Source organism: Andrographis paniculata, unplaced genomic scaffold, assembly GCF_009805555.1.
Source record: "Andrographis paniculata isolate CXL003 unplaced genomic scaffold, ASM980555v1 Contig55END, whole genome shotgun sequence".
Lineage (NCBI taxonomy): Eukaryota > Viridiplantae > Streptophyta > Magnoliopsida > Lamiales > Acanthaceae > Andrographis > Andrographis paniculata.
The window spans coordinates 2192057-2218786 of NW_026137590.1; the positions used below are offsets into that span (position 1 = coordinate 2192057).

The 26730-nt window shown below is 32.0% G+C and overlaps 2 protein-coding genes across 13 annotated transcripts; one reads left to right on the plus strand and one right to left on the minus strand.

Annotated features, from left to right (window-relative positions):
* Nucleotides 1-391: 391 nt before the first annotated feature.
* On the plus strand, nt 392-15847 carry LOC127256137 (peptide methionine sulfoxide reductase A1-like). Of its 12 annotated transcripts, none has more exons than XR_007839770.1 (5): nt 392-947; nt 1784-2036; nt 4067-4239; nt 4374-4872; nt 5007-7403. XR_007839770.1 is itself a non-coding variant. In XM_051281982.1 (3 exons), exons 1-2 carry the CDS (start codon nt 459-461, stop codon nt 2033-2035), a joined length of 741 nt encoding a protein of 246 aa, XP_051137939.1. In that variant the 5' UTR covers nt 392-458; the 3' UTR covers nt 2036; nt 15575-15847. The 12 variants fall into 12 exon arrangements, 5 of the variants coding, with proteins under 5 accessions (XP_051137939.1, XP_051137940.1, XP_051137938.1 ...); XR_007839765.1 differs by having other exon boundaries at nt 4088-4275; XR_007839766.1 differs by having other exon boundaries at nt 4088-4255.
* Nucleotides 7274-9605, minus strand: LOC127256060 (histone-lysine N-methyltransferase, H3 lysine-9 specific SUVH5-like). Its single transcript, XM_051281890.1, has 2 exons — nt 9580-9605; nt 7274-9497 (listed from the first exon to the last, which is right to left on the minus strand). Exons 1-2 carry the CDS (start codon nt 9603-9605, stop codon nt 7274-7276), a joined length of 2250 nt encoding a protein of 749 aa, XP_051137847.1.
* Nucleotides 15848-26730: the final 10883 nt, after the last annotated feature.

Genomic DNA, 26730 nt, shown 5'->3' on the forward strand with positions numbered 1-26730 from the left:
TTTGAAAAATAAATAATGCCAAATAAGTAAAATAGTACTCTCTCCGTCCCAAACACCATGCAACATTTTTTTTTCTCTAACTCACTGCAACATTTTCAAATTTAGAAATAATTAATAATATTTATATATATATTATTAATATACACTTCACTTTATCCAATCACATAGTTCAAATAAAAAAATAAATAATTATTTTTTTCTCTAATTATATCACCTAATATTCAAATTATCTCAAATTACAATACTTAATACTTCTCACTTAAATTTCCACGCCAAACAAAAATATTGTTTGGGACGGAGGGAGTATGATGTAAATAGAGTCTTTAAAATTTAAAAATAAAATAATAATAAAATATCTCTCACATATACAAAGAGAATAAAATCCCTAAATAGGCTAAAGCTTGTAGCAGTAGAGTTTGCCGAAGAGTCGATCTTCATTATTCTTCTCTACCGAAAAAATGCTTCTGAAAGCCCTCACCATTTCCCCACCTTCCTTCCTCAAAACCTCTTTCTCCATCCCCAAATTCTCCTTCCCTAATCCCTTCCAATCGCCGCGGAGTTCCATACCCAAACCCTTCGCTGCCGTCAGGGTGGGCGGCTGGCTGAACAAGCTCGGATTCGGCGCGCGCTCCGCCGCGACGGAGTCGTCGTCGATTGCGCAGGGGGTCGACGACGACTTGGCGGCGCCTGGGCAGGAGTTTGCGCAGTTTGGTGCGGGTTGCTTCTGGGGAGTCGAATTGGCGTTCCAGAGAGTGTCGGGGGTTACCAGGACTGAGGTTGGGTACAGCCAGGGTTATCTGCATAATCCGAGGTATGAAGATGTGTGCTCCGGCACCACCGGCCATTCAGAGGTCGTTAGGGTTCAGTATGACCCTAAGGAGTGCAGCTACGGGAAGCTTCTCGACGTGTTCTGGGCGAGACATGATCCGACGACTCCCAATCGCCAGGTTCGATTCCGGTTTCAGATTTTCCCAATTGTCTCTGGAATTAGGGTTTGTTAATTTCGGAATGCACTTTTCTGGTTTGATTTGATGGCAGTCGTCGATTAGGTTTTTAACAATGTGGAATTGGATTGGATCTATCGTTTACCTAAGTCAAATTCTGGTACAATTTTCTCGTGGTTGTTGATTAATTTGATCATACTTGTTCAACTCACCTGGTCTTTCTTGTATGGATGACCTTGTGATCATATCGTCTAGTTTGCAGGCGCGTTGTTAGTCAATTTGGATATAATTTTTTTATTCACTACTTGTAAAAGCAGCAATCAACAAAAGTTTTTTTTTAATCGAAATGGCAGATGTTGACAGCCATGGCAAACTTGTTGGGCAAAAGTATTGAACAAATTACATTTTCATGATCTTAATGACTCAGGGTAAATCAAAATTGCTAACAGTAGTACATGCCAGTTGATGTCATCTGCATAAGAAAGAATAACACATTGGCAATTGAATTTAAATCTCGATTTCTTGAGATGAAGTTTTTCGTGTTATCTTCTGCTATTCAAGTAAAAGCTTACTATCATAGATGCATATGTTGGTTTCAAACTTCTTATGCAATCGCAAATCTTGAATAATATTACTTTTGCTTTCCCAGTCATCTGAGTACTTCAGATTATTGTGTTTCTACTGTATAGTTATCATTAAAAACTTATCTTTTTGACATATCTCTACTGTTGGGCTTCTTTAAGTGCTTATTATTATTTACTCACTGCTGCGGTTTTTAATTTCCTTGCTCTGCATCATTGGGGATATTCTAATGAATGTACTGGTGGTATACCATACAGGGGAATGATGTAGGGACTCAATATCGATCGGGAATATACTTCTACACGCCCGAGCAGGAAAAGGTAGCTCTTGAATCCTGCGACAGGCAACAAAAGGTCTTGAGTAGAAAGATTGTGACTGAGATACTGCCTGCAAAGAAATTTTACAGAGCTGAAGAGTATCACCAGCAGTACCTTGCAAAGGGTGGTCGGTTTGGCTTCAAACAATCGTCTGAAAAGGGTTGCAATGATCCAATCCGGTGCTATGGCTGAGGTACGCAATATTTGCTCCCAAATACTTGGATCCTGAATGTTAATAGTTAAGTGTCTGTGCATTTTGTGATAGAAAGTTTATATAGCATGTTAACCTAACGTAAAGTCGTGTGTGAATGTATATGCTTGTGTGAGGTAAGTTTGGGTTAGGTGTCGAAATCCACTTTGATTTATATGGTTTGAAGTTATTTTAGGTGGGAGTGTCAAAAGAATAGAGCGCTTAGGACCGGGGATTTGTTTGTTCGTTGCCATGGATCGATGTAGGCAGATTATTGTTTGCAGTTAATTCCTAGATTTTCTTGCATTGGTTATTGATATTAGAATTACTCTTAACTGATAGTATCAATCTTGATTTTCTATTATTCAAGATTGTAGTTATATAGAAGAATAATTCTTGGAGTGTCTTTTGGCTGAATTGAGTGTACTAGATAGGCTTAGATTAGTATTTGTAGTAGGTATTGATGACTAAACTGCAGTGTATAGGGGGGCTACTTTACTATGCGCTATTTAAATCGCTATAGTAAAAAATATTCTATTTGAAGATGATGATGGCACAAATATGTTTCATGCTTTTAAACCAATTCATGGGCTATCATCCAATACTAGGGCTACTTTACTATGCTCTATTGAAGGCTCTACTACAAAAATACCTTATTTGAAGATGGTGATGGTGCAAATGTATTTCATTCTTTTAACCCAATGAATAGTTGGCCTAACTCAATGAAAGAACATCAATTCAAATCTTCGATTTCTTGAGAGATTAAAGCCTCTTACTTTCATTTAGATTTATAATCCTATTCAATTTACTGAGGTCTTTTATTCATTGTTCTCTCAAAACCCTTTTGACCTTGAAGTTTGAGTTTCCTACGTTCACGCAATTCATAGAGCTTACCAAGTATCGACATCTCCTGATTAAGGGTCCTAATTTTAGGAATAGTGGGTGGCCTTTTTAATTCATTCATCTTATGTCTTTTATGGAATCAAGAGGAAATGCATCCCAATTATATTAATAAATACGTACGAGAGGATTAATGTTGGAACTCCAAGGATGAATGATTTATTCAACCATTCATCTGATGCTACAGAGCCCATGACGGGGTTGTAGATACTATTGTAAGAACATTCAATGTTGGATACCTCTCACAAGCAAACTTGACGAAGTAGTAGGAATTGATGATGGATTTGAATTAACAAATTTGTGTTCGCCTACTATTTACTTTAGAATAACATACAGACAACCAATGTTGAATATCTCACGTACAGACTTGTTGAAGTAGTAGGTATTAATGACTCAATTGAATGAACAAATGTATGTTCAAAGCAATTTACACCTATTCAAAACAACTTCCATTAACAAAACATACAACTTCTTGCTATCAAGCTCGTAAATAGGTTGTGGATATTGTTGTGTGAACATTTGATGCGATGGAATCTATAAATCAATTGTAGACACTATTGTGTGCACATCCGATTTTGGATGCCTCACATGCAGACTTCCTAAAGTAGTAGATATTGATGGCTAAATTGAATGAACAAATTTGTGTTCAATCAATTATACATGAAAGACTTTAAAGTGTGCACATCCGATTTTGGATGCCTCACATGCAGACTTCCTAAAGTAGTAGATATTGATGGCTAAATTGAATGAACAAATTTGTGTTCAATCAATTATACATGAAAGACTTTAATTAACGGAATGTATAGCTTCTTGGTACGAAGTTCGTAAGGAAGTTATACATATAGTTATGTGAACATCTAATCCTATGGAGCCAGTAATGAGTTGTAGACATTGAAGTGCAAACATCCGATGACGAATGCCTCACAAGCAGACTTGTTGAAGTAGTAGAGGCATTAATGATAAAAAATCGAAATGTGTGTTTGTCTACTTTCTACTTAAGAACAATATATAACATTCAATGTTGAATACCTCGCACACAAACTTGTTGAAGTAGTAGGATTTGGTGACTAAATTGAATCAACAAATTTGCATTCAAAGCAATTTATACATATTTGAAACAAATTATTTGAAAGGCTTTCACTAATGGAACATAGAATTTCTTGCTATGGAGCCCACAAAGAAGTTGCCGATATTGATGCATGAACATCCAAGGCTATGGAGTCTGTAAAGGAGTTGCAGAAATTGTTCTACAAACAACCAGTGTTGGATGCCTCACATTGGATGCCTCACACGCAGACTTGTTGAAGTAATATGTACTGATGGTTGAATTGAGATAACAAATGTGTTTGCCTTATTTTTTACATAAGAACAACATACAAACATCGGTTCGAACAAAAGGAGTATGCAATACTAATTTGCCTTGGATGATCAACATTTCAGGGTCAAGCGCCGATGAGCACATTGAACTATCCACGTGGCTCAGAGTCTTCACAGTCTAGGCAGTATGACGCTATTATCAGAGGCACACTCTACCACTGAGTTAATAGCATGCCGTGCGAGCCCTTCAATGGGGCCCATTATGCCAAAAGCATTCAATGTTGGATACTTCAAACTTCTTCAATTAGCAAGTATTAATGACTAAGAGGACCATACCAAAGATGATTTCACTCCAATGCGAGCATAGAAGATCAAGTCCATGTACTCCTTTAACACAAAGCTTTTGCATGGGTTTGTGGCCTTGGTTAACGGGAGTGATAGCAACAATATACATAGAGAGCCTTCATTTACCGAACAAATCCACTTAATTGTTCAACATAAAGCCCATAGAGAAGCTGCGGATATTGATGCATAAACTTCTAAGGCTATGGAGTCTGTAAAGGAGTTGTAGAAATTGTTCGACAAACAACCAATGTTGGATGCCTCACACAGACTTGTTGAAGTAATATGTACTGATGGTTGAATTGCGTTAACAAATGTGTTTGCCTTATTTTTTACATAAGAATAACATACAAACATCGGTTCGAACAAAATGAGTACGCAATACTAATTTGCCTTGGATAATCCACATCTCAGGGTCAAGCGCCGATGAATACATTGAACTATCCACGTGGCTCAGAGTCTTCACAGTCTAGGCAGTATGACACTGTTCTCAAAGGCACACTCTACAACTGAGTTAATAGCATGCCGTGCGAGCCATTCAATGGGGCTCATTATGCCAAAATCATTTAGTGTTGGATACTTCAAACTTCTTCAATTTGTAAGTATGGATGACTAAGGAGACCTTCCCAAAGATGATTTCACCCTAATGCAAGCATAGAAGATCAAATCCATGTACTCCTTTAACATAAAGCTTCTACATGGATTTGTGGCCTTGGTTAGCGGGAGTGACAGTAACAATATACACAGAGAGCCTTCATTTCCAGAACAAATCCGACTAATTGTTCAACATAAAGTTATTGCATGGATCAGACTTGGTGGCCTTGGTTAGAGGAGTGATAGTTTCATTTCCCATTTCAAAAGTGTTTGGATTTCCAAATGTGAAACTAGTCATGTTTTTCACTCAAATATTTTGAGGGGACTTTTTTATTCACAAAAAAATGCCAAATTAGGGTAAAAAAATACTAGGTGGGCCGGCAGTGAGATGGAAAAGGTAAAGTTTGATTTGATAACCCAATTCAAAGGAAATAATTGTGTGTTTGTTTGGAGGATTGAATTTTAAATCCATTATTCATCCTACTTTTTTTTTTCCCCAATAACATCAAATCAAACATCTGTTTTTTATTTTTTATATTAAACAAAAATCAATTTTACATTCAAAACATCACATCAACACCTATTTATATATCACATCATACAACTATTCAAATTCAAAATTTTTACTATTTAAATCCCAATTCAAAATCTAAACCCCCAAACAAACACACCCTAAATGTCTGGGGAGAAAGCCAAGTAAAGTTATTGTGTTGCTCTTTTGCAGCGTGGCACATGTGAACTGCCATACCGCTATTGCGAAAAAATGGCGAGAATGATGCATTTGTATATAATTAAATATATTATATTTTATAAGTATTAAATACAAAATACCTAGACAAACAAAAATAAAAATAAACCATTATTCAATAAATAATACATAATAATGCAATACACTATTACTACGATACTAGAAATAACAAAAATAGCACTATTAGAGTGTATTTTTAGTGGAGTCTTGAGTCTAAAACGCTAAAGAACATTAAGATTAAAATTTCAGCGGGATGAAGTGGTGAAATGAAGTTGCAAACATGGAGAGAGCAATAGGGAGAGAAAGGAAGGCTAGTTAGGGTTCAATCGGGCTTAAGAGTTGAGGTGGGTGTGGTTTGGGGGGCTTGGGCTAACTTGGGCTGGAGACTCGCAATGTTTTGGGAATTTGGATAGCACCATAGCATCGTTGAGGCATCGCCAACGCATCTTCAACCTACTTTGTTTGTGTTCAAAACACACAATTGGAATTCGGAATGGAAATGATTGGGATGTACAAGAAGTTTGTGTTCAAAGCAACTCACCTATTCTAAACAATTAACACAAAGGGCCTTCATTGGGCATTCGTTAACAATACATATAATTTCTTGCTCTGGAGCATGTAAAGGAGTTTTTTCTTTTAAGATCCGACGTGCTAAACTGTTATGGCTTGTGCGAACCTCTAACGGAGTTGTGGAAACAAATGCATAAACATCCTAGACTGAGTGCCTATAAAGGAGTTGTAGACGCCTCACACGCAGGCTTGTCTCCTCTCTACTCGAGGAACAATATACAAACATATGGTGTTGGATACACCATGCGCAAACATGTTGAGATAGTAAGTATTGATAACAAAAATAAATTAACAAATTGATATTTGCGTAACTTCTACTTAAGAAAAACATACAAACATTAGATATTGAAGACATCACGCCCATAATTGTTGAAGTAGTAGGTATTGATGACCAAACTAAATTAGCAAATGCGTCAATCTACTAACTACTTTCTACTTAAGAATAATATAAACACCTTAAAGAAGAGAGATGCATATTCATTGAGATTTATTTATCTAGGAAACAAAAGTACTCAAGATTTGCAAAGATATTGCAAATAAATAAACAACACAAGCTCCCATATCATAAAATAGTAGAAAAAAAACATAGGAGTTAAGCCACAAGAGAAGATGAAACAAAGCCTCTTCTAGTTAAACTTGTTCAACAAAGTCTAAGAAATTAAAGCATTCAATCCAACAAAGAAAAAGTAGAAAGCAAATCATACAAGACTAGCAAATGCATGAGAATACGTCCTCCCGGTGCGTCCGCGAGAGCCACAATGGCATACCTTCATTTTAACATTCCCAGTCCCATCTTATAGTTGTAGTCATAGAACAATTCTTGGGAAGGAGGGATGTTTTTTGTTGCAAAAAACATTATGTGAGGAACCTTTTTGTCATTATGATCATATAGAACATTTTGGACCAAAAGATTCGGGGAGCAGCTGTGGTTAATAAACCTGCTGACATTCCCAAACTTCAACGCATCAATAGAAAAGGAATCATGTGCCTCACCATCACCGCCAAGATCAAAGAGATATTCATCATTGTTGATTCTTTGCTCCGCTTCCTTGTCTCGGAGCAACTCCCCAACATATTCACAAATAAAACTCCCCGAACTTATATAATGCCTCGACCTTACGCCCCAACCTCTACTCTCGGTTTTGAAAATCTCCAATTGATAGCGAGGCCCACGTTGGCTCACCCTATTCATGCAAGAAGGCGGGCATTTGCACAATGGGCCACATTCATGAACTAAAGGCTTCACCCTAAGAATCTCACCCTTCTCGTTGAAGGGAATTTCGCCACGATTCTTTAAGATGCAAGCGCATTGCTCAGAGTCCGAGCAACCATTTGTGCAATTGCAACCAACGGGAGCAACTTTGTGAAACCAAGATGGATATGACATTTTTGTTATGTAAGTGAAAGATGGATACCTATCATTGTCGACTCCATTAATTACACGGATGGGTCTCTCCTCCAATCCTTGAGATATGTCACTCATAATGCATACCTCCTTGTCCTTCGGTTGCCCCTTACCCTTCATTTGTTTTACCGGCTTAACATTGGTTTGGTAAGGTCTTGGTTGGCATGGCATCCGGTGCATCTCGAATTTGAACACCAATTTCCCATGCTTATCTCTTTCTTGCATCATTTTGTTTACCATGTAGAGACCATCATAGACATATACACAGCTCCCTTCATTTTTTGTAATCGAATGCCTTTTCTTGAAACATACCCGAACCGGATATTTCAATTTCATGCTATTCATTAAAGCAAGATTCCCCCCTTCAAGTTTTTGATCTTCAGCCCTTTTAGGACCTTGTTGGTAACATCCTTCCCCTGAGTATATCATGACATCAAGTGACTTAACCACATTCTCATAACGCCCTGAATTTACGACGCTGGTTGCAAGTTTCGTCTCATTAACCTCCACATAGTCTATACCATAATTCAATGGGCCATGTACTCCAACAGCAGTAAGTTCTGCCCTAAACCGGAATTTGTCACCAATCTGAACACCAGCTACATGGCCAAAAGGCTTTTCAGGATATGACCACATATTCGTTCTCCTGAGACGCTTAATTATTACATCATGATGACTTAAACTAACTCTAGCTACTCCTAACTCCTTCAACTTTTGTGTAACCTTTCCACATTGCTCTTTGAACGCCTTCAAAATAGCCCTTACATTAACAGATTGAGGATGATCATATGGCACAAGATTCAAATCGATTAGTGTCTTACGACTTCCACTATATTTGCGCCGACGGCCACTGATGGCCATGTCCTTTTCAATATCATAATAGTCTGTAGCAGCAGTAGAATCACCTGTTGGGCACTCGGCCGATGCTTTTCCATCCTGGCCTTTTTTCCATACAGAGCATTCACTCGACTTCACTTTAACAGCTTTCCGGGGCTTTTCATCCAAATCATCTTCAGATGATTCAGAGAACCTACCCTGTGATCCTAAGACATGCCCGCCACACTTGCGTTTGGTACGCGGCTGCAACATGCTCCATTCCTCTGATGATAAAGTGGAACCTTCATCATCATCATTTTTTTCCTTGTTGACTGACCTCTGAAGCTTTTTGTTTTCACAGGCCCTGGTTAGCCTTTCCTCAACTGCCTTTCTTCTAAGAAAGTCAGCCGAGTTTTGGTCTTGGTGAGTTGTCTCTGCGGATGTCTTTGCTTCCCCATCGAGAGAACTGTACGGAAAAGAGTTGGATGATATTGTTCGACTGCTTTCAGACTGTTCACTTGTAATCCCTTCTGGTGCAGAATGTTTAGTACAAGGACTATCGATAAATGGTCCAGCTTCAGCTATGAGAGCTGAGAGGTTGTTCAAATCATACAGCCACGAAGCACTTCCTGAGCCAATGTCACTCTCCTTGTCATTTCTAAGTTTTCGCTTGTCGCCATCATATCTCCTCTGTGTTGCAACTGAGTTTCCAGAGTCAATTTGCACATTAAGTGTTGGAACACATCTTGATGGTAAATCAGTATCTGAACAGCTGACATTCAGCTTAGAGGTGAATAACTTAGTTTCTGTATGGATATTGTGAGAGATGAAGGATCCATTGTGCTTCGAAGAACCATTTGCAGCATCCGCCTCTCGGCATTCAAACTTAGATGGAGAATCGTTGTTGTCAGTGGCCCATAACTTCTCTGCAGTAGTTCTTTTAGCATCCAACTTCTGTTGCAGTATATCTGATGTATCCGAAGAGCCCTTAACAACATCCGACATTTGAGGTTTCCAAGGCAACCAGTGATTGCTCCGGTGCCCATTCATAAACGACGGCTTCCCAAACACCATTGGAGTGATGGAAATCAGAGGCTGTATGATCTGACCAAACAAACAAATTACTAAAGATTAGGAAATCTTGATGAAGAAAATACAAGAAAGCTTGCCAAGTTCTGTACTTGTAGATTATCACCCCATCTATAGATTTTAACCTTAAAACTGATAAGATATGTATTATATATCTTTCACTTGAACATTGCCACTGAAAGTATGAACACAGATCCTGCATAGTTTAATACTCTGCTAATTTTGAAATAATAATATAAAGAAAAGAACACCCATCTCACCTAAACTTCTTAGTATATAACGTTCATATACTATTAATAGTTACCAACTCCTCAGGGATAATCAAGAATCCGTTGCTGTACAAAAATAGGCATAAATATTGAAAATTCCCCAAATGGATACATCATCAAAGAAATTCCTATTGACATTCAAATGATTTTGAAGCCCCCAAACGTTCCTCAGCCAAAAACTCGAAGATATTTGAATTCAATGCAATAAGTCCTTTCCAAAAGAAGTTTACACAAGAAACTATTCTTCGATTACTCTGTATTAACACCACAGAGCGATCTCTCTGCGCGTGTGTTAACTCATTTCACACAAACAGAGAAATCTAAGAAGAAGAAGAAGTTAGATTCTCACAAATACAGAAGCAACAAGATACCAACAATCACGAAACTTCCCCCAGATTTAACACACAAAAAAATCCCTAAAATTCAACAGCGATAAAATCATCTTCCCCATTTCAGATCAAAACAACAAAAGCAAGGATCCTCTTCATAAACTCCTTCCACGTTACAATCAAACACAACAGCGGCGGAAAAATCAAGGAAAACAGCCGCGCAATCCACAGAGCTTACTAAAAAAACAAGGAGAAATGATTTTTCCATTACAATGCGGAAGAGAAACAGCAGTAGAACTTACTTAGAGTTCACAGAGCGATGGCGGCGGACCTCGATCGCAATCGAAAAGCAGGAAAGATGGGGGTAGGGTAGGGTGGGTTAGGGTTAGGGTTTGAGAGGAGCGGAGACAGGAGTGTTCTTGGATTTTAGGGAGGGAGGAAGAAGAAGGGGCGAACGGACGTCTGTCTGTGATTTGAGGGAAGTGACTGACATTCAAATTTATTCTGCAGGTCCCGAAAGGTCCGGGACTACTACACCCACGTACACCCACTCTGCATTTAGGGGCGGGGGGTTACATTGTTTTCTCGTTTTTTGAAATCCTACCTGTTGCTGTCAAATCTGTATATTTATTACTATTTTTTTATTATTCGGTTACGGAGAACAGTTTCTGTAATAAAATAATAATAAAAAAACTATAATTAATAAATAATTAAAAATATATATATATTTTTTTGAAATGATATGCTCTATCAGTCTTATTAAAAAGTTATATTTTTCATTTTTGTCCATCCAAAAACAAGGTTATCATTTCTTAATTTAGTAATTGTACTACTTACCTAACATAATAAATATCCTTTCAACTTACAATATATTATACAAATATCATTACTTTTATATTACATTATACTAATAGGGGTATTTTTGTCTTTTTTACTAAAATTCAATAAAATATTAATATTAAAAAATCTACGTGCAAAAAGCAAATGTCACTCTTTCTTTTTTACTAAAATTCAATATAATATTAATATTAAAAAATCTACGTGCAAAAAGCTAATGTCACTCTTTCATCAGAACGGAGGGAGTATTTGATTAGGCATATACTTCATCAGTCTCTTGACTAACTATTTTCTAGTTTGTTCCGTTTCATACTAAAGTATTCATTTCTAATTTACAATATATTACAATTACAAATACTCTTTCAATTTACAATATATTACACATATTCTTTCAATTTACAATATATTACATATATTCTTTCAATATACAATATATTATACAAATATTATCTATTTAACATTACAAATATTTTTCAATTTACAATATATTACATAAATACTGGCAAACACTGATACTGATACTGTCTACATAACATTAGAAATACTCTTCTAATTTATAATATATTACACAAATACTGTCTATCTAATATTACAAATACTCTTCAAATTTACAATATATTGTACAAATATCATTACATTTATATTATATAATACAAATAAGGTTAATTTAGTGTTTTATCTTTATTTCTACTGTATTTTAATGTAATACTAATATTTTTAAAATTTTATGCAAAAAAAAAATAAACGAATAGAGATATATGAGGAGGGAGTAGTATTTAAAGTGATGATATTTAATTACTTAATAATAGTAAATTATGATATTATTTTAATATTCTTTACGTTTCAACTCAAAATAAATTATTAATAATAAATTATGATATTATTTTATTATATGAGTAGTATTTTTGGTATTTTAAACACTTTTAGGATTATATTTCAATAAAATATTGACAATATAGACATTATTTTGTAGATAATAAAATTTTATATAAGACAAATAAATAAAAAATGTATTTATTTATTTATAATTTAACTTAATATTAATTTTATAAAAATAATGAGAAGTTTTAAATATAGAGAAAAATATTTGTTTATTAAGGAGATATAAAAATAAAGGGATTTTGAGTGTGCTCTATGTGTGAGAAATTTAAAAATTTAATTAAATTAATTTATATTTATTAATTATATTTAAAATAAATGAATTTATTAAAAATAGAATAAAACGGACAAAAAATAAAGATAAGTTATTTGTTGCGGGACTGGAAGAGTATTAAAATACTCTTACCTTTTATTTAAATTACAATATATTATTACATACAATTATTTTAAAAATAAAATTAAAAGACAAAAATATAAAAAAATTCTTAAATATTTTTCACTAACTATTAAAATATAGCTATTTTTTAATTTACTATATAACCGAAATAAGTACATTTCATGTAAAAAATATTGTTAGTAATTTTAAAATATAAGTTAATATATAATTTAAAGAAATTTTTATTATATATTTAAATATTTTAAAAATTATTTTTCAATAATTAAAAAAAATAAATTTTATAGTATGAATATTATTTTATATAATACACATACATTAAAAAAATATTTATTTATTTATGATTAATATAAATTAATTTTATAAAAACAATAGAGTTTTAAATGTAAAAAAATATTTATTATTGAAAAAAGATAAAAGTAAATAAGTTTTAAGTCGGTCCGTTATATGTTATATAATTGATTAAATTGATTTATATTTATTAAAAATATTTTAAATTAGTAAGTTTTATCAAATATAAAAATTTATTATTTGTTATAGGACATACTACAATGAAAATTTCATAATTTATTATGGAACAATATAATAAAAATAATTATAAATTAAGATAACTAATTAATATATTTAAATTTAAAAAAATATATATGATAATTAGAATGAATGGAGTAAAAAATATAGGATTTGTTTGACTATGATTTGAAATTAATTTATATGGAATATTAGTTTGAGTTTTTATTTAAATAATATTTTGATGTAGTATTTCGTAAGAAAAATAATGTTGTTTTTATTGCAATTTGTACACAGTTAATGTTTATTGTAGTTTGAAATAAAAAAATATATATAATGGATGTGTGTTATTTGAATTTGAATTTAAATAATTTTATAATATTCTTTTTGTCAAATATTTTTTTTTTTTTTTGTGGAATTAGTCTACTTTCTCTTGGGCACATTTTAAGAAATATTATATTAGGTAGTTAATTATTTTAATTAATTAATGTAATAATAAAAAAATTATATAAAAAATACATTAAATTTTTCGAAATTGATTGTTTTTAGAAATAGTTCGTATGACACATCAAATTTAATGCCACATTGTATACGATTTTTAGTATGATATTTTACCGTATCAATTCCGTACAAATATTTTGGTATATGAAATTTAAGAATAAAAAATATTGAATTACGGAAATAACATGCATATTCATACAAAAAAATATTGAAAAAATTTAAAATTTTCGGTACGAAATGGTTTTTTTGTATAACAACGACATACAAAATATTTTCAGTATATATAGATAATAAAAACAATTAGATATTTTTGTATATACCGAATATTCGATATAATATCGATATTTAATAAACTAAAAAATTTGGTACGGAGTACAATATAGTTTGATATTTTCGATAAACTTTTCCAAACCATCTCTAACGAAATTGTATACACGGTATTAGAATATAATATTAAAAATTAATTTAAAACAATTTAAATTAGATGAATACTTATTTATATCATATTAAATATTTATTTTATTTTTATAATTCAAAATTGGGTAAACTGTTTTTTTAGTCTTGTAATTGGACCTTTTATCATTTTAGTCCCGTAAGTGGAGCCTGCGCAAACTAGTCCCATAAGTGAAAAAATTTCATTGTTTTAGTCCTCCGGCGCCGAAGACGCCCGCGTGATTCGCCGGAGGTGATGTGTTCGCCAGGTGTCCCGCCAAGTCAGCGACACCTGGCGGACACGTGGATTTTATTTTATTTTTTTTAATTGGACCAAATAAAAAAAATAAAAAAATACAAATAAAATTAAAAATAAGTTTTAAAAAAAATTTAAAAAATTAAAAAATCCACGTGTCCGCCAGGTGAGCGACATCTGGCGGACACGTCACCTCCGGGGACCACGCGGGCGTCTCCGGCGCCGGAGGATTAAAAAAGGAAAACTTTTTACTTAGACTCGTTTGCGACATGATCCACTTACTTACGGACTAAAATGATAAGGGGTTTACTAAAAAAAAACAGTTTACCTTTCAAAATTTTAGTCCAACTTTAAACTTACTATGGTTAAATTTTTTAAATAAGTATTAGATATTAATTATTATTATAATAGGAAAGTGAATAATTTGGTGGGACAAATATAAAAGGGAAGGTGGCTAATTTGGTAGGACAATAAAAAAAAAATAAAATAGACTAATTTGATGGGACATAATAGGTTTATTTGTTTTTATATGCAAATTCAATTTATTTTTATATGCAAATTCTAATATGATATGTATTTGTTTTTTTATACATTATTTAGTAAACAAATAAAAGAAATTGAATGTGTAAAAAAAGGATATAGATTTTTACTAAAAATGAAATATGTTTTATCTTTCATGACAAATAAAAGAAAAGTAAGGGTAGTATTATACTTTATTTTCATAAAAAATAATTATATGTAGTATATTTTTTTGTTAGTCATAAAAAAAAAAGTTTATTTAAAAAAAAAATTATATAGGGTAGTATTTTTATAATAAATATGGTTGGTAAATATTAAAATAGAGGAGTTAAGAAAAAGTTATTAATGAGTTTGATAAAAAAAAAAAAAAAATTAAGTAAAAAATATAATAGCAAAATAATAATAATTTTTTAAAATATAAACAATAAATTATGAATGGATAAAGTTTTATTAAATTTATGCACAATCTATTTATATTAAATAATTTTATTATTTATATTTTACTAATAATAATTAATTTGTCATTATTTATTTTATTTATCATATTATTTTTTTTATCAATTTTTTAATAATGATTTTTATAATATTTTATTTTATATTATTATTTCTCTTGGGATTGTTATGCACGGTGTTCTCGTCAATGTGACACCTAGCTTCTATCTTTTATTTTCTTTTGTAACAATTGAGCTTTTCGGTCTTTTAATCAATTCTTCACGTCATTGGACATTTTTTTCCCCTAGTTCTACCAATTTTATTATTTTTCTCCTACAAATCATAAATAAACAATATATACACAAGTAAAGTATAATCCTACTATTCACATTCTTCGGCGCCTAGGTTTTGCGGCTACAATTTATTATTTATGGACTGCTAGGAACAAAAGGATCATAGAGCATTTTGCGTTTGACCCGGGGGTTTCTGTCGACAAAATCATATGCTGTTTCAGAATTTTATACTCCATCGGACAACAGACAACGACCAGGTACACAAGCTGATGCCTCTGGCTTTTAATTTAATCGGGCTTGCTGGGCAGTTTATTTATTTTATTATCTCTTAGTGATGTGGTTGGGCTTTGAGACCCATTTTTTATCATCATTTTTCAACCCTTAACCAATGCTTGTTGGGCTTCTAGTTTTTTAGAATTTCCTGGTATGCCCGGTGCTTTTGTAATTATTTTTCTTATTTATTTATATATATAAAAACTCTTGATCTTTCCGATAATAAAAAAAAAAGTATAATCCAATCAAAATCAACTAAATATTGCAAATGATATAAATATTTAACGCATGCGATTTGTAATTATCACGAAAAAAATAAATATCTTTACTCGCACTCAAAAGTAATAATTTTAGTCAAAATTCCAGTTAAAATTCCAACTAACAAGTAATAATTTTATAGTAAAATAAATCCCCAACAACAAGTAGAAAACACACAGAAATATTCTCAAATAACTTTTCAATAATTTTGTACTAATATTATTTTAATGAAAATACATAATGATGGAAAACATAATATATACAGATAAATATGCACACCAAAGTGGCTAAATTTACATAAATATAAAGAACCAAACTCCCTAAATATCATTTATATACCCATAAATATGTGCACCAAACTCTCAATTGGCTAAGTTTGATACAAAGCAAAGATTTACAATAATCACATGTCAAACAAGTTGCATTGAATTAAACACAAAAATTACCCATAGATGAACTACTTAATGGACACTTCAATTAACATAGTTCAATAGAAATTAAGCTACCTATGATAATCATGTAAACAAAAAGCACACCAATATTGTTGACTAAGACCATCTCGAATCTATTACTTCATTTTTGCAGTAATTACAATAAAAGTAAAAATACAGTTGATCTACAGTGGGTTGGATCTGCTCTAATACGCGTATCAATCCCAAAAGGATTCTCCATAAGACCAGCATAAGAAATCGACTTTGCCGTCCTGCTAAACTTGATCATAAATTCTAGAGGCCTCTGTCAAGAATGTCATAAATACTATTTCATCCGTCCCAAATAAAATGGGTTTTTTAATTAGTGAAAGTATGTAAGACTTTTTGATATTTTTTTCCTATAAAGTAATTGTATTTATAATGGTATGTTTGTAATTTAAATAAAAGTTAAGAGTATTTTGGTATTAGTGTGTGATTATTTTTTCTAAAATAGAGAATAAATACTTTAAGATAGAACATACGAAAATGGTAAAAAAAATATTTGGAATTGGGATGGAGGAAGTATTACAAGAACCCCCAAGACAAGCCCGGACACTTTCTTGCCCTTTTTTTAGGTTCTTTTGTTTGGTAGGCTCAAAGCTTCCGGTTGTCATCTTCAGATTATTAGTCTAATTACTTAAGTAGAGATTAAGATCGGTTTGCAACAATCCACAATCTTGGATTGACTATGGAATAAAATCTATACAGAAACCTTACAAGTTAACTCGAACCTTCAAACAAACAAAAAAAAAATTGTCTACTTATTTATATGAATGGCTTTAGAAAGGGGAATATCCATAGAGCTCAAGTAAAAACTATTTCTCCTATCTTCGAATTGATTAAGTTCAACTGAACACCAATTTATTATCCAAATTTTTTTGAGAATGAATAAAAAACTGAGCAAAATATAAAAAACTCACTTCGAAATGGCGCTTGCTTGGCCATATTCCTTTACGATTTAACGAAAATAACTAGAAACTAAAATCCACAGCTAAAAATAATATTCCCTCCGTCACCAATTATCTAATTGTGTGCTCATTTAATTGTGCATGGGTCTTAAAAAAAAAAGGTAAAAATAAAAAATTTTAATTTTCTGGACAAAGAAAAAGTAAAAAAAATGGTATTTTTTTACTAAAAAAAATGAGAATAAAATTTGAATGACAAAAAAAAGATGAATATAGATTTAGATGACAGAGAAAGTATAAAAAAACAGAATTTACAGTGAATTAAGTTGCAAATTCAGAGAGCATCAAAGCAACAACAACAAAAGCTCCAACAACAAAAACTAAAAATAAAAACCAGCGCTGCAGGTGCACGCGAAGATCGATATATATATATATATATATAAGCAAAAGGAGATGCAATACTTCATGCTACATTCATCGATAACAACAACAATAACAATAACAACAACAGATAACAATAACAACAAAACCAAAACCAAAAAATTGAAAGGGGAAAAACTTAAGATCTGATTAACTCTGGTAGCTATAAAAGTAAAGCATAGTAGATTTGGGAAAGGAATCCTCTCTCCAGTCCAAAAAACACGAGAAAGTTGGATGACACATGCCTTTGTTTTTCCAGTACAAGAATTAAACTTACAAAGCCTCCGATGAAGCTGCAGAAGAAGAAAATGTCAAGGCGACGACAATGAAGCCGAGAACCAAAGAAGAGGAACATGAAGACGAAGCCGAAAAATCAGCCCCTATTTTAAGGCTGTTGCCGATGATAATTTTCGAAGGGAAGAGGAAAGGCGTCGACACGGCTAGAGAAGCTGTCTACAAATAGTTCATTGTGTGCGCTCTTATTTGAAGACAATGAAAACGATACTCCAAGCCGAATACCTCATATAAGAGAGCTAATTTTCGAAAATTTTAAAACCCAATTTCATAAATATCAGAAACAAGAAAAGTAGAAGATAATATAAAACATAATGAACACAAATTTTAATAATGTATAAATCTCTCCAACACAATTAAAGAAACATAAATTTTAATGGATAAATCTGTCTCAAAACAATTCAAGAAACAAAAAGTTTCACAATTCAGAAATGCTTCCCAACAAATTTCAGTTGCAGAAAATTTTGTGGATTTAACAATCACAAGAACTACAATAGCAAATTTTGGTCTTGACATTATCACATTCGAATCACAAAACACACCTGCCTTATAGTTCTACGACAATTCTTGAAGACGAGGAATATAATGGTCCGTGCTGTGAAAATCATAATGTGTGGCATTCTCTTGTCATCGTGATCATAGCTAACATTTTGGGTATAAAATTTAGGTAGGTATATCAGCAAAATAATTATTTAACTTGGAGAAGATAATTCAATGACAAAATTCCGTGAACAATAACAAAGCTATTGACAATTTTCTAGGAACAACACCAGCAGCAGCAACAACAACTTCTTCCAAAAAAAACATGGTGTTGCTTCCTGCTCTTTCTAGAGAATGACAAAATATCGGCATTTAACTTGGAGAAAGAAGATGAAAAATCACACAAGATTTGTTAGAGTTATTATTATTATTATTATTATTATTATTATTATTTAAGTATCAACACGTCGAGCAATCTGGTGCAATGTTGAAGCGTGTTACATATATTCCAAATAAGAAGGAAAATTGCTTCAATAAATATAGAAGAATGCATGGATGGATATATTGGGAGAAGTTTCAAGGCTTTTATGGTTCTAAATCGAACGAAAATTACTTTGTCATTGGTGCTACGCACAAAGTTTGGGAATATTGTCAGTAGATTCTTAACTATAGTCGCTCCGAGGATTATTGCCAAAAATATTTTTTATGATCATGATGACAAAAGAGTACCTCACATAATGTTTTCCAACGAACATTCCTCCATTATAAGAAATTGATTTATAATGGTATCTATAAGGGTGTTTCAGTCAGAGTGTGTGATTGATGATTTTTTTTTTTGTGGATTTAACGATCACAAGAACTACAATAGCAAATTTTGGTCTTGACATTGTCACATTCGAATCACAAAACACACCTGCCTTATAGTTCTACGACAATTCTTGAAGACGAGGAATATAATGCTCCGTGCCGTGAAAAACATAATGTGAGGCATTCTCTTGTCATCATGATCATAGCTAACATTTTGGGCATAAAATTTGGGTAGGTATATCAGCAAAATATTTATTTAACTTGGAGAAGAAAATTCAATGGCAAAATTCCGTGAACAATAACAAAGCTACTGACAATTTTTTGGGAACTAACACCACCACCAACAGCAACAACTTCTTCCAAAAAAACATGGTGTTGCTTCATGCTCTTTCTAGAGAATGACAAAATATCGACATTTAACTTGGAGAAAGAAGATGAAAAAATCACACAAGATTTGTTAGAGTTATTATTATTATTATTATTATTTAAGTATCAACACGTCGAGCAATCTGGTGCAATGTTGAAGCGTTTTACATATATTCCAAATAAGAAGGAAAATTGCTTCAATAAATATAGAAGAATGCATGGATGGATGTATGGGGAGAAGTTTCAAGACTTTTATGGTTCTAAATCGAACGAAAATTACTTTGTCATTGGTGCTACGCACAAAGTTTGGGAATATTGTCGGTAGATTCTTAACTATAGTCGCTCCGAGGACTATTGCCAAAAATATTTTTTATGATCATGATGACAAAAGAGTACCTCACATAATGTTTTCCAACGAACATTCCTCCATTATAAGAAATTGATTTATAATGGTATCTATAAGGGTGTTTCAGTCAGAGTGTGTGATTGATGATTTTTTTTTTTTTTTTTTTTTTTTTTTGGATTTAACAATCACAAGAACTACAATAGCAAATTCTGGTCTTGACATTGTCACATTCGAATCACAAAACACACCTGCCTTATAGTTCTACGACAATTCTTGAAGACGAGGAATATAATGCTCCGTGCCGTGAAAAACATAATGTGAGGCATTCTCTTGTCATCATGATCATAGCTAACATTTTGGGCATAAAATTTGGGTAGGTATATCAGCAAAATATTTATTTAACTTGGAGAAGAAAATTCAATGGCAAAATTCCGTGAACAATAACAAAGTTACTGACAATTTTTTGGGAACTAACACCACCACCAGCAGCAACAACTTCTTCCAAAAAAACATGGTGTTGCTTCATGCTCTTTCTAGAGAATGACAAAATATCGACATTTAACTTGGAGAAAGAAGATGAAAAAATCACACAAGATTTGTTAGAGTTATTATTATTATTATTATTATTATTTAAGTATCAACACGTCGAGCAATCTGGTGCAATGTTGAAGCGTTTTACATATATTCCAAATAAGAAGGAAAATTGCTTCAATAAATATAGAAGAATGCATGGATGGATGTATGGGGAGAAGTTTCAAGACTTTTATGGTTCTAAATCGAACGAAAATTACTGTCATTTGTGCTACGCACAAAGTTTGGGAATATTGTCGGTAGATTCTTAACTATAGTCGCTCCGAGGATTATTGCCAAAAATATTTTTTATGATCATGATGACAAAAGAGTACCTCACATAATGTTTTCCAACGAACATTTCTCCATTATAAGAAATTGATTTATAATGGTATCTATAAGGGTGTTTCAGTCAGAGTGTGTGATTGATGATTTTTTTTTTTTTTGTGGATTTAACAATCACAAGAACTACAATAGCAAATTCTGGTCTTGACATTGTCACATTCGAATCACAAAACACACCTGCCTTATAGTTCTACGACAATTCTTGAAGACTAGGAATATAATGCTCCGTGCCGTGAAAAACATAATGTGAGGCATTCTCTTGTCATCATGATCATAGCTAACATTTTGGGCATAAAATTTGGGTAGGTATATCAGCAAAATATTTATTTAACTTGGAGAAGAAAATTCAATGGCAAAATTCCGTGAACAATAACAAAGTTACTGACAATTTTTTGGGAACTAACACCACCACCAGCAGCAACAACTTCTTCCAAAAAAACATGGTGTTGCTTCATGCTCTTTCTAGAGAATGACAAAATATCGACATTTAACATGGAGAAAGAAGATGAAATAATCACACAAGATTTGTTAGAGTTATTATTATTACTATTATTATTATTATTATTATTTAAGTATCAACACGTCGAGCAATCTGGTGCAATGTTGAAGCGTTTTACATATATTCCAAATAAAAAGGAAAATTGCTTCAATAAATATAGAAGAATGCATGGATGGATGTATGGGGAGAAGTTTCAAGACTTTTATGGTTCTAAATCGAACGAAAATTACTTTGTCATTGGTGCTACGCACAAAGTTTGGGAATATTGTCGGTAGATTCTTAACTATAGTCGCTCCGAGGATTATTGCCAAAAATATTTTTTATGATCATGATGACAAAAGAGTACCTCACATAATGTTTTCCAACGAACATTCCTCCATTATAAGAAATTGATTTATAATGGTATCTATAAGGGTGTTTCAGTCAGAGTGTGTGATTGATGATTTTTTTTTTTTTGTGGATTTAACGATCACAAGAACTACAATAGCAAATTTTGGTCTTGACATTGTCACATTCGAATCACAAAACACACCTGCCTTATAGTTCTACGACAATTCTTGAAGACGAGGAATATAATGCTCCGTGCCGTGAAAAACATAATGTGAGGCATTCTCTTGTCATCATGATCATAGCTAACATTTTGGGCATAAAATTTGGGTAGGTATATCAGCAAAATATTTATTTAACTTGGAGAAGAAAATTCAATGGCAAAATTCCGTGAACAATAACAAAGCTACTGACAATTTTTTGGGAACTAACACCACCACCAGCAGCAACAACTTCTTCCAAAAAAACATGGTGTTGCTTCATGCTCTTTCTAGAGAATGACAAAATATCGACATTTAACTTGGAGAAAGAAGATGAAAAAATCACACAAGATTTGTTAGAGTTATTATTATTATTATTATTATTTAAGTATCAACACGTCGAGCAATCTGGTGCAATGTTGAAGCGTTTTACATATATTCCAAATAAGAAGGAAAATTGCTTCAATAAATATAGAAGAATGCATGGATGGATGTATGGGGAGAAGTTTCAAGACTTTTATGGTTCTAAATCGAACGAAAATTACTTTGTCATTGGTGCTACGCACAAAGTTTGGGAATATTGTCGGTAGATTCTTAACTATAGTCGCTCCGAGGATTATTGCCAAAAATATTTTTTATGATCATGATGACAAAAGAGTACCTCACATAATGTTTTCCAACGAACATTCCTCCATTATAAGAAATTGATTTATAATGGTATCTATAAGGGTGTTTCAGTCAGAGTGTGTGATTGATGATTTTTTTTTTTGTGGATTTAACAATCACAAGAACTACAATAGCAAATTCTGGTCTTGACATTGTCACATTCGAATCACAAAACACACCTGCCTTATAGTTCTACGACAATTCTTGAAGACGAGGAATATAATGCTCCGTGCCGTGAAAAACATAATGTGAAGCATTCTCTTGTCATCATGATCATAGCTAACATTTTGGGCATAAAATTTGGGTAGGTATATCAGCAAAATATTTATTTAACTTGGAGAAGAAAATTCAATGGCAAAATTCCGTGAACAATAACAAAGCTACTGACAATTTTTTGGGAACTAACACCACCACCAGCAGCAACAACTTCTTCCAAAAAAACATGGTGTTGCTTCATGCTCTTTCTAGAGAATGACAAAATATCGACATTTAACTTGGAGAAAGAAGATGAAAAAATCACACAAGATTTGTTAGAGTTATTATTATTATTATTATTATTTAAGTATCAACACGTCGAGCAATCTGGTGCAATGTTGAAGCGTTTTACATATATTTCAAATAAGAAGGAAGATTGCTTCAATAAATATAGAAGAATGCATGGATGGATGTATGGGGAGAAGTTTCAAGACTTTTATGGTTCTAAATCGAACGAAAATTACTGTCATTTGTGCTACGCACAAAGTTTGGGAATATTGTCGGTAGATTCTTAACTATAGTCGCTCCGAGGATTATTGCCAAAAATATTTTTTATGATCATGATGACAAAAGAGTACCTCACATAATGTTTTCCAACGAACATTCCTCCATTATAAGAAATTGATTTATAATGGTATCTATAAGGGTGTTTCAGTCAGAGTGTGATTGATGATTTTTTTTTTTTGTGGATTTAACAATCACAAGAACTACAATAGCAAATTTTGGTCTTGACATTGTCACATTCGAATCACAAAACACACCTGTCTTATAGTCCTACGACAATTCTTGAAGACGAGGAATATAATGCTCCGTGCCGTGAAAAACATAATGTGAGGCATTCTCTTGTCATCATGATCATAGCTAACATTTTGGGCATAAAATTTGGGTAGGTATATCAGCAAAATATTTATTTAACTTGGAGAAGAAAATTCAATGGCAAAATTCCGTGAACAATAACAAAGCTACTGACAATTTTCTGGGAACAACACCAGCAGCAGCAACAACTTCTTCCAAAAAAACATGGTGTTGCTTCCTGCTCTTCCTAGAGAATGACAAAATATCGACATTTAACTTGGAGAAAAAAGATGAAAAAATAGATTTGTTAGAGTTATTATTACTTCCTCCGTCCCACATACCGTGTCTGCTACATTGTAGACACGGTATTTTAGGAGGGGTGTAATTAGTAGATAATTAAGAATGTATTAGTGAAAATAATTATCCTATAATATAAATATATGTGTATATACATATATGTGTATATATATACATACATATTTATGCCCAAGTTAATCTAAGTACTTAAGAAAAATTAAATGTTCTTGGATTCGATTGGAACATAAGTTCTTGACTATGGGTTTTGGAATCCTCTCGATCAAGAAAGAATAAAAGGAAATAAGAATAGTATATATGGTTTGAAGAAAAATAAAAATGAAGGAAAATTGTCAATTATTTGTAGATTATTTCTGCAAGAAAATAAGAACAAAAATGCACGAAATGATAATCCAGTTCGAGAACTACAATCCCAAATTATCACAATCAATTATGTAACACATGCACAAATCCATGCGACACCCAAGAACTTGAAAAGAAGAAACCAAAAACCTTGTTTGATCATCAAGAAATACATTGGTTGTATTTTTTGATGGATATGTCCTATCTTTATCTCTCCAAAGGGATAGTATATATGTGAATTATGTATGTATGAGAGTCGAAACTTGAGAAGTGAGAGATTAGATTTTGAATTATCTTGTAATATGAAATATACAAATTAGGTCACGGAATGATCCAAAATCCAAAACATTGCCTGATTTAGACCGGAATTTGCAGTTATAATTTAATATTTCTAAATAATAAAAGTAATTAAATCATATTAGTAAATAAAAATGATGAAACTTATACTTCCTCGTCTTGGAACAATGACTTATTTATTAGTATAGATTAGTAATTTATTAATAATAAATTATCATATTATTATACTTCATTTGTCCCTTAACAAACTATCGATTTTTCTATTTTGATCTGTTTAATAATAACGTTAGTTTAGTTTTTTTACCTTTATTTCTACTACATCGCAATATAATAGTAATATGTCTAAAAATCCGTGAAAAAAAAAACAGATAGAGACGGAAGGAGTATTATTTTTTATACTAGTAGCATTCTTTTAAAAGGAACATGTGTTTAAATATTTTTAGTATTATATTTAAATAAAATATATAAGATATCTTTTTCTAGATAATAAAATTTTATACTAAAATATAATCAAATAAAAAATATATTTATTTATTTATAGTTAACTTAAACGAGTTTTATAAAAAAAAAATAGGGAATTTTCAATTTACATAAAAATATTTGTTTATGGAAGGAAAATAGACATTCAAGGAGGTTTTGAATGATCCCATAGGTTATGAATTTAATTAAATTGATTTATATTTATTAAGTATATTTAAAATAATAAATTTACTAACAATTAAAATAAGTCATCTATTATAGGACAGACAAAAAAAAAAAAGAAAATAGTTAGAGCAGGAGTATAATGTTAATAAAAAAATTGTAATAAAAAGAAAGTAAAACCATACCATACCTAGTTGTCTTCAGTTTCCGTTGCAATTTGTGTACATTCCTCGACTTCGGTACGAGAATTAGCGAGAGCATCGCCGGATTCTAACGCGGGAAAAGTCTCCGGCAGTTCAATCGCACTCGATGGGACGACAATGCCGAGCATGTGTGCGCCACATCTGCACCAATGAGCAGCATCAGTGTGTCTAATTTGGCGCCGGAGGATTATTGTTGCAAAATTTTTTTAATTGTTTTATAGTTTTAGAATCAATTATAGTTTTAAAATGATAATGATTAACGTACAAAACTTATATGGTGTGTTTGTTTTAATTTGTGAGATTGTTGAAAAAAAAATAAAATTATGCGATCCAGATATATTACGTGGAATATAAAAATACTACATGTGTATAGTATATAAATATTTTTGCGAAAACGTGCCTAAAGAACAAAGCCTTAAGAAAAATCTTTTACCTTTAATTATATTTTTGTATATCAAATATATATGCCCCAATATCTTCGATTTGTTTGCAAAAAGAATTGAAAATATGTTAGAAATGAATGTGTGCCTAGCTAACAGGCAACGTCATATCTTTTCAAAAAATAGATTAATTAATAAATCTTGTTAAAAAATTGTATTGATATTCACGATGAAAATATATGGCATAAAAAGACATAAACAGAATAAGACTAAATCTAAATCTACTCAATTTAAAACTCAATATTTAGAATATCTAAAAACATGCTATCTAAATCTAAATCTACTCAATTTAAAACTCAATATTTAGAATATCTAAAAACATGCTATCGTATAATGCATTTTTTATTAAGAACTTTTCTAATTAAATTACTCATTTATTTATTTATTTATTGTATTTACCTTGAAGCAAGACACTTTGTTTGGGGATTGGATTTTAATTTCATTATTCATCTATTTTTTTTCCCAAAAACATCAAATCGAACACCTATTTTTTATTTTTTATATTATACTAAAAATCGATTTTACATTATCACATCAACACACCTATCACATCATGCAACTATTCAAATTCAAAATTTTTACTATTCAAATCTCAACTCAAAATCCAAACCCCAAACAAACACACCCTTTGTTGATTATAACTACTTTACTAGATAGAGCACATCTGTTCAGAATAAGATTTAAAATTTTAATTGGTGAGGGCACTTTTAATCACATTTGAAATATATGTATTGTGGCTCGAAATTTTTTCGG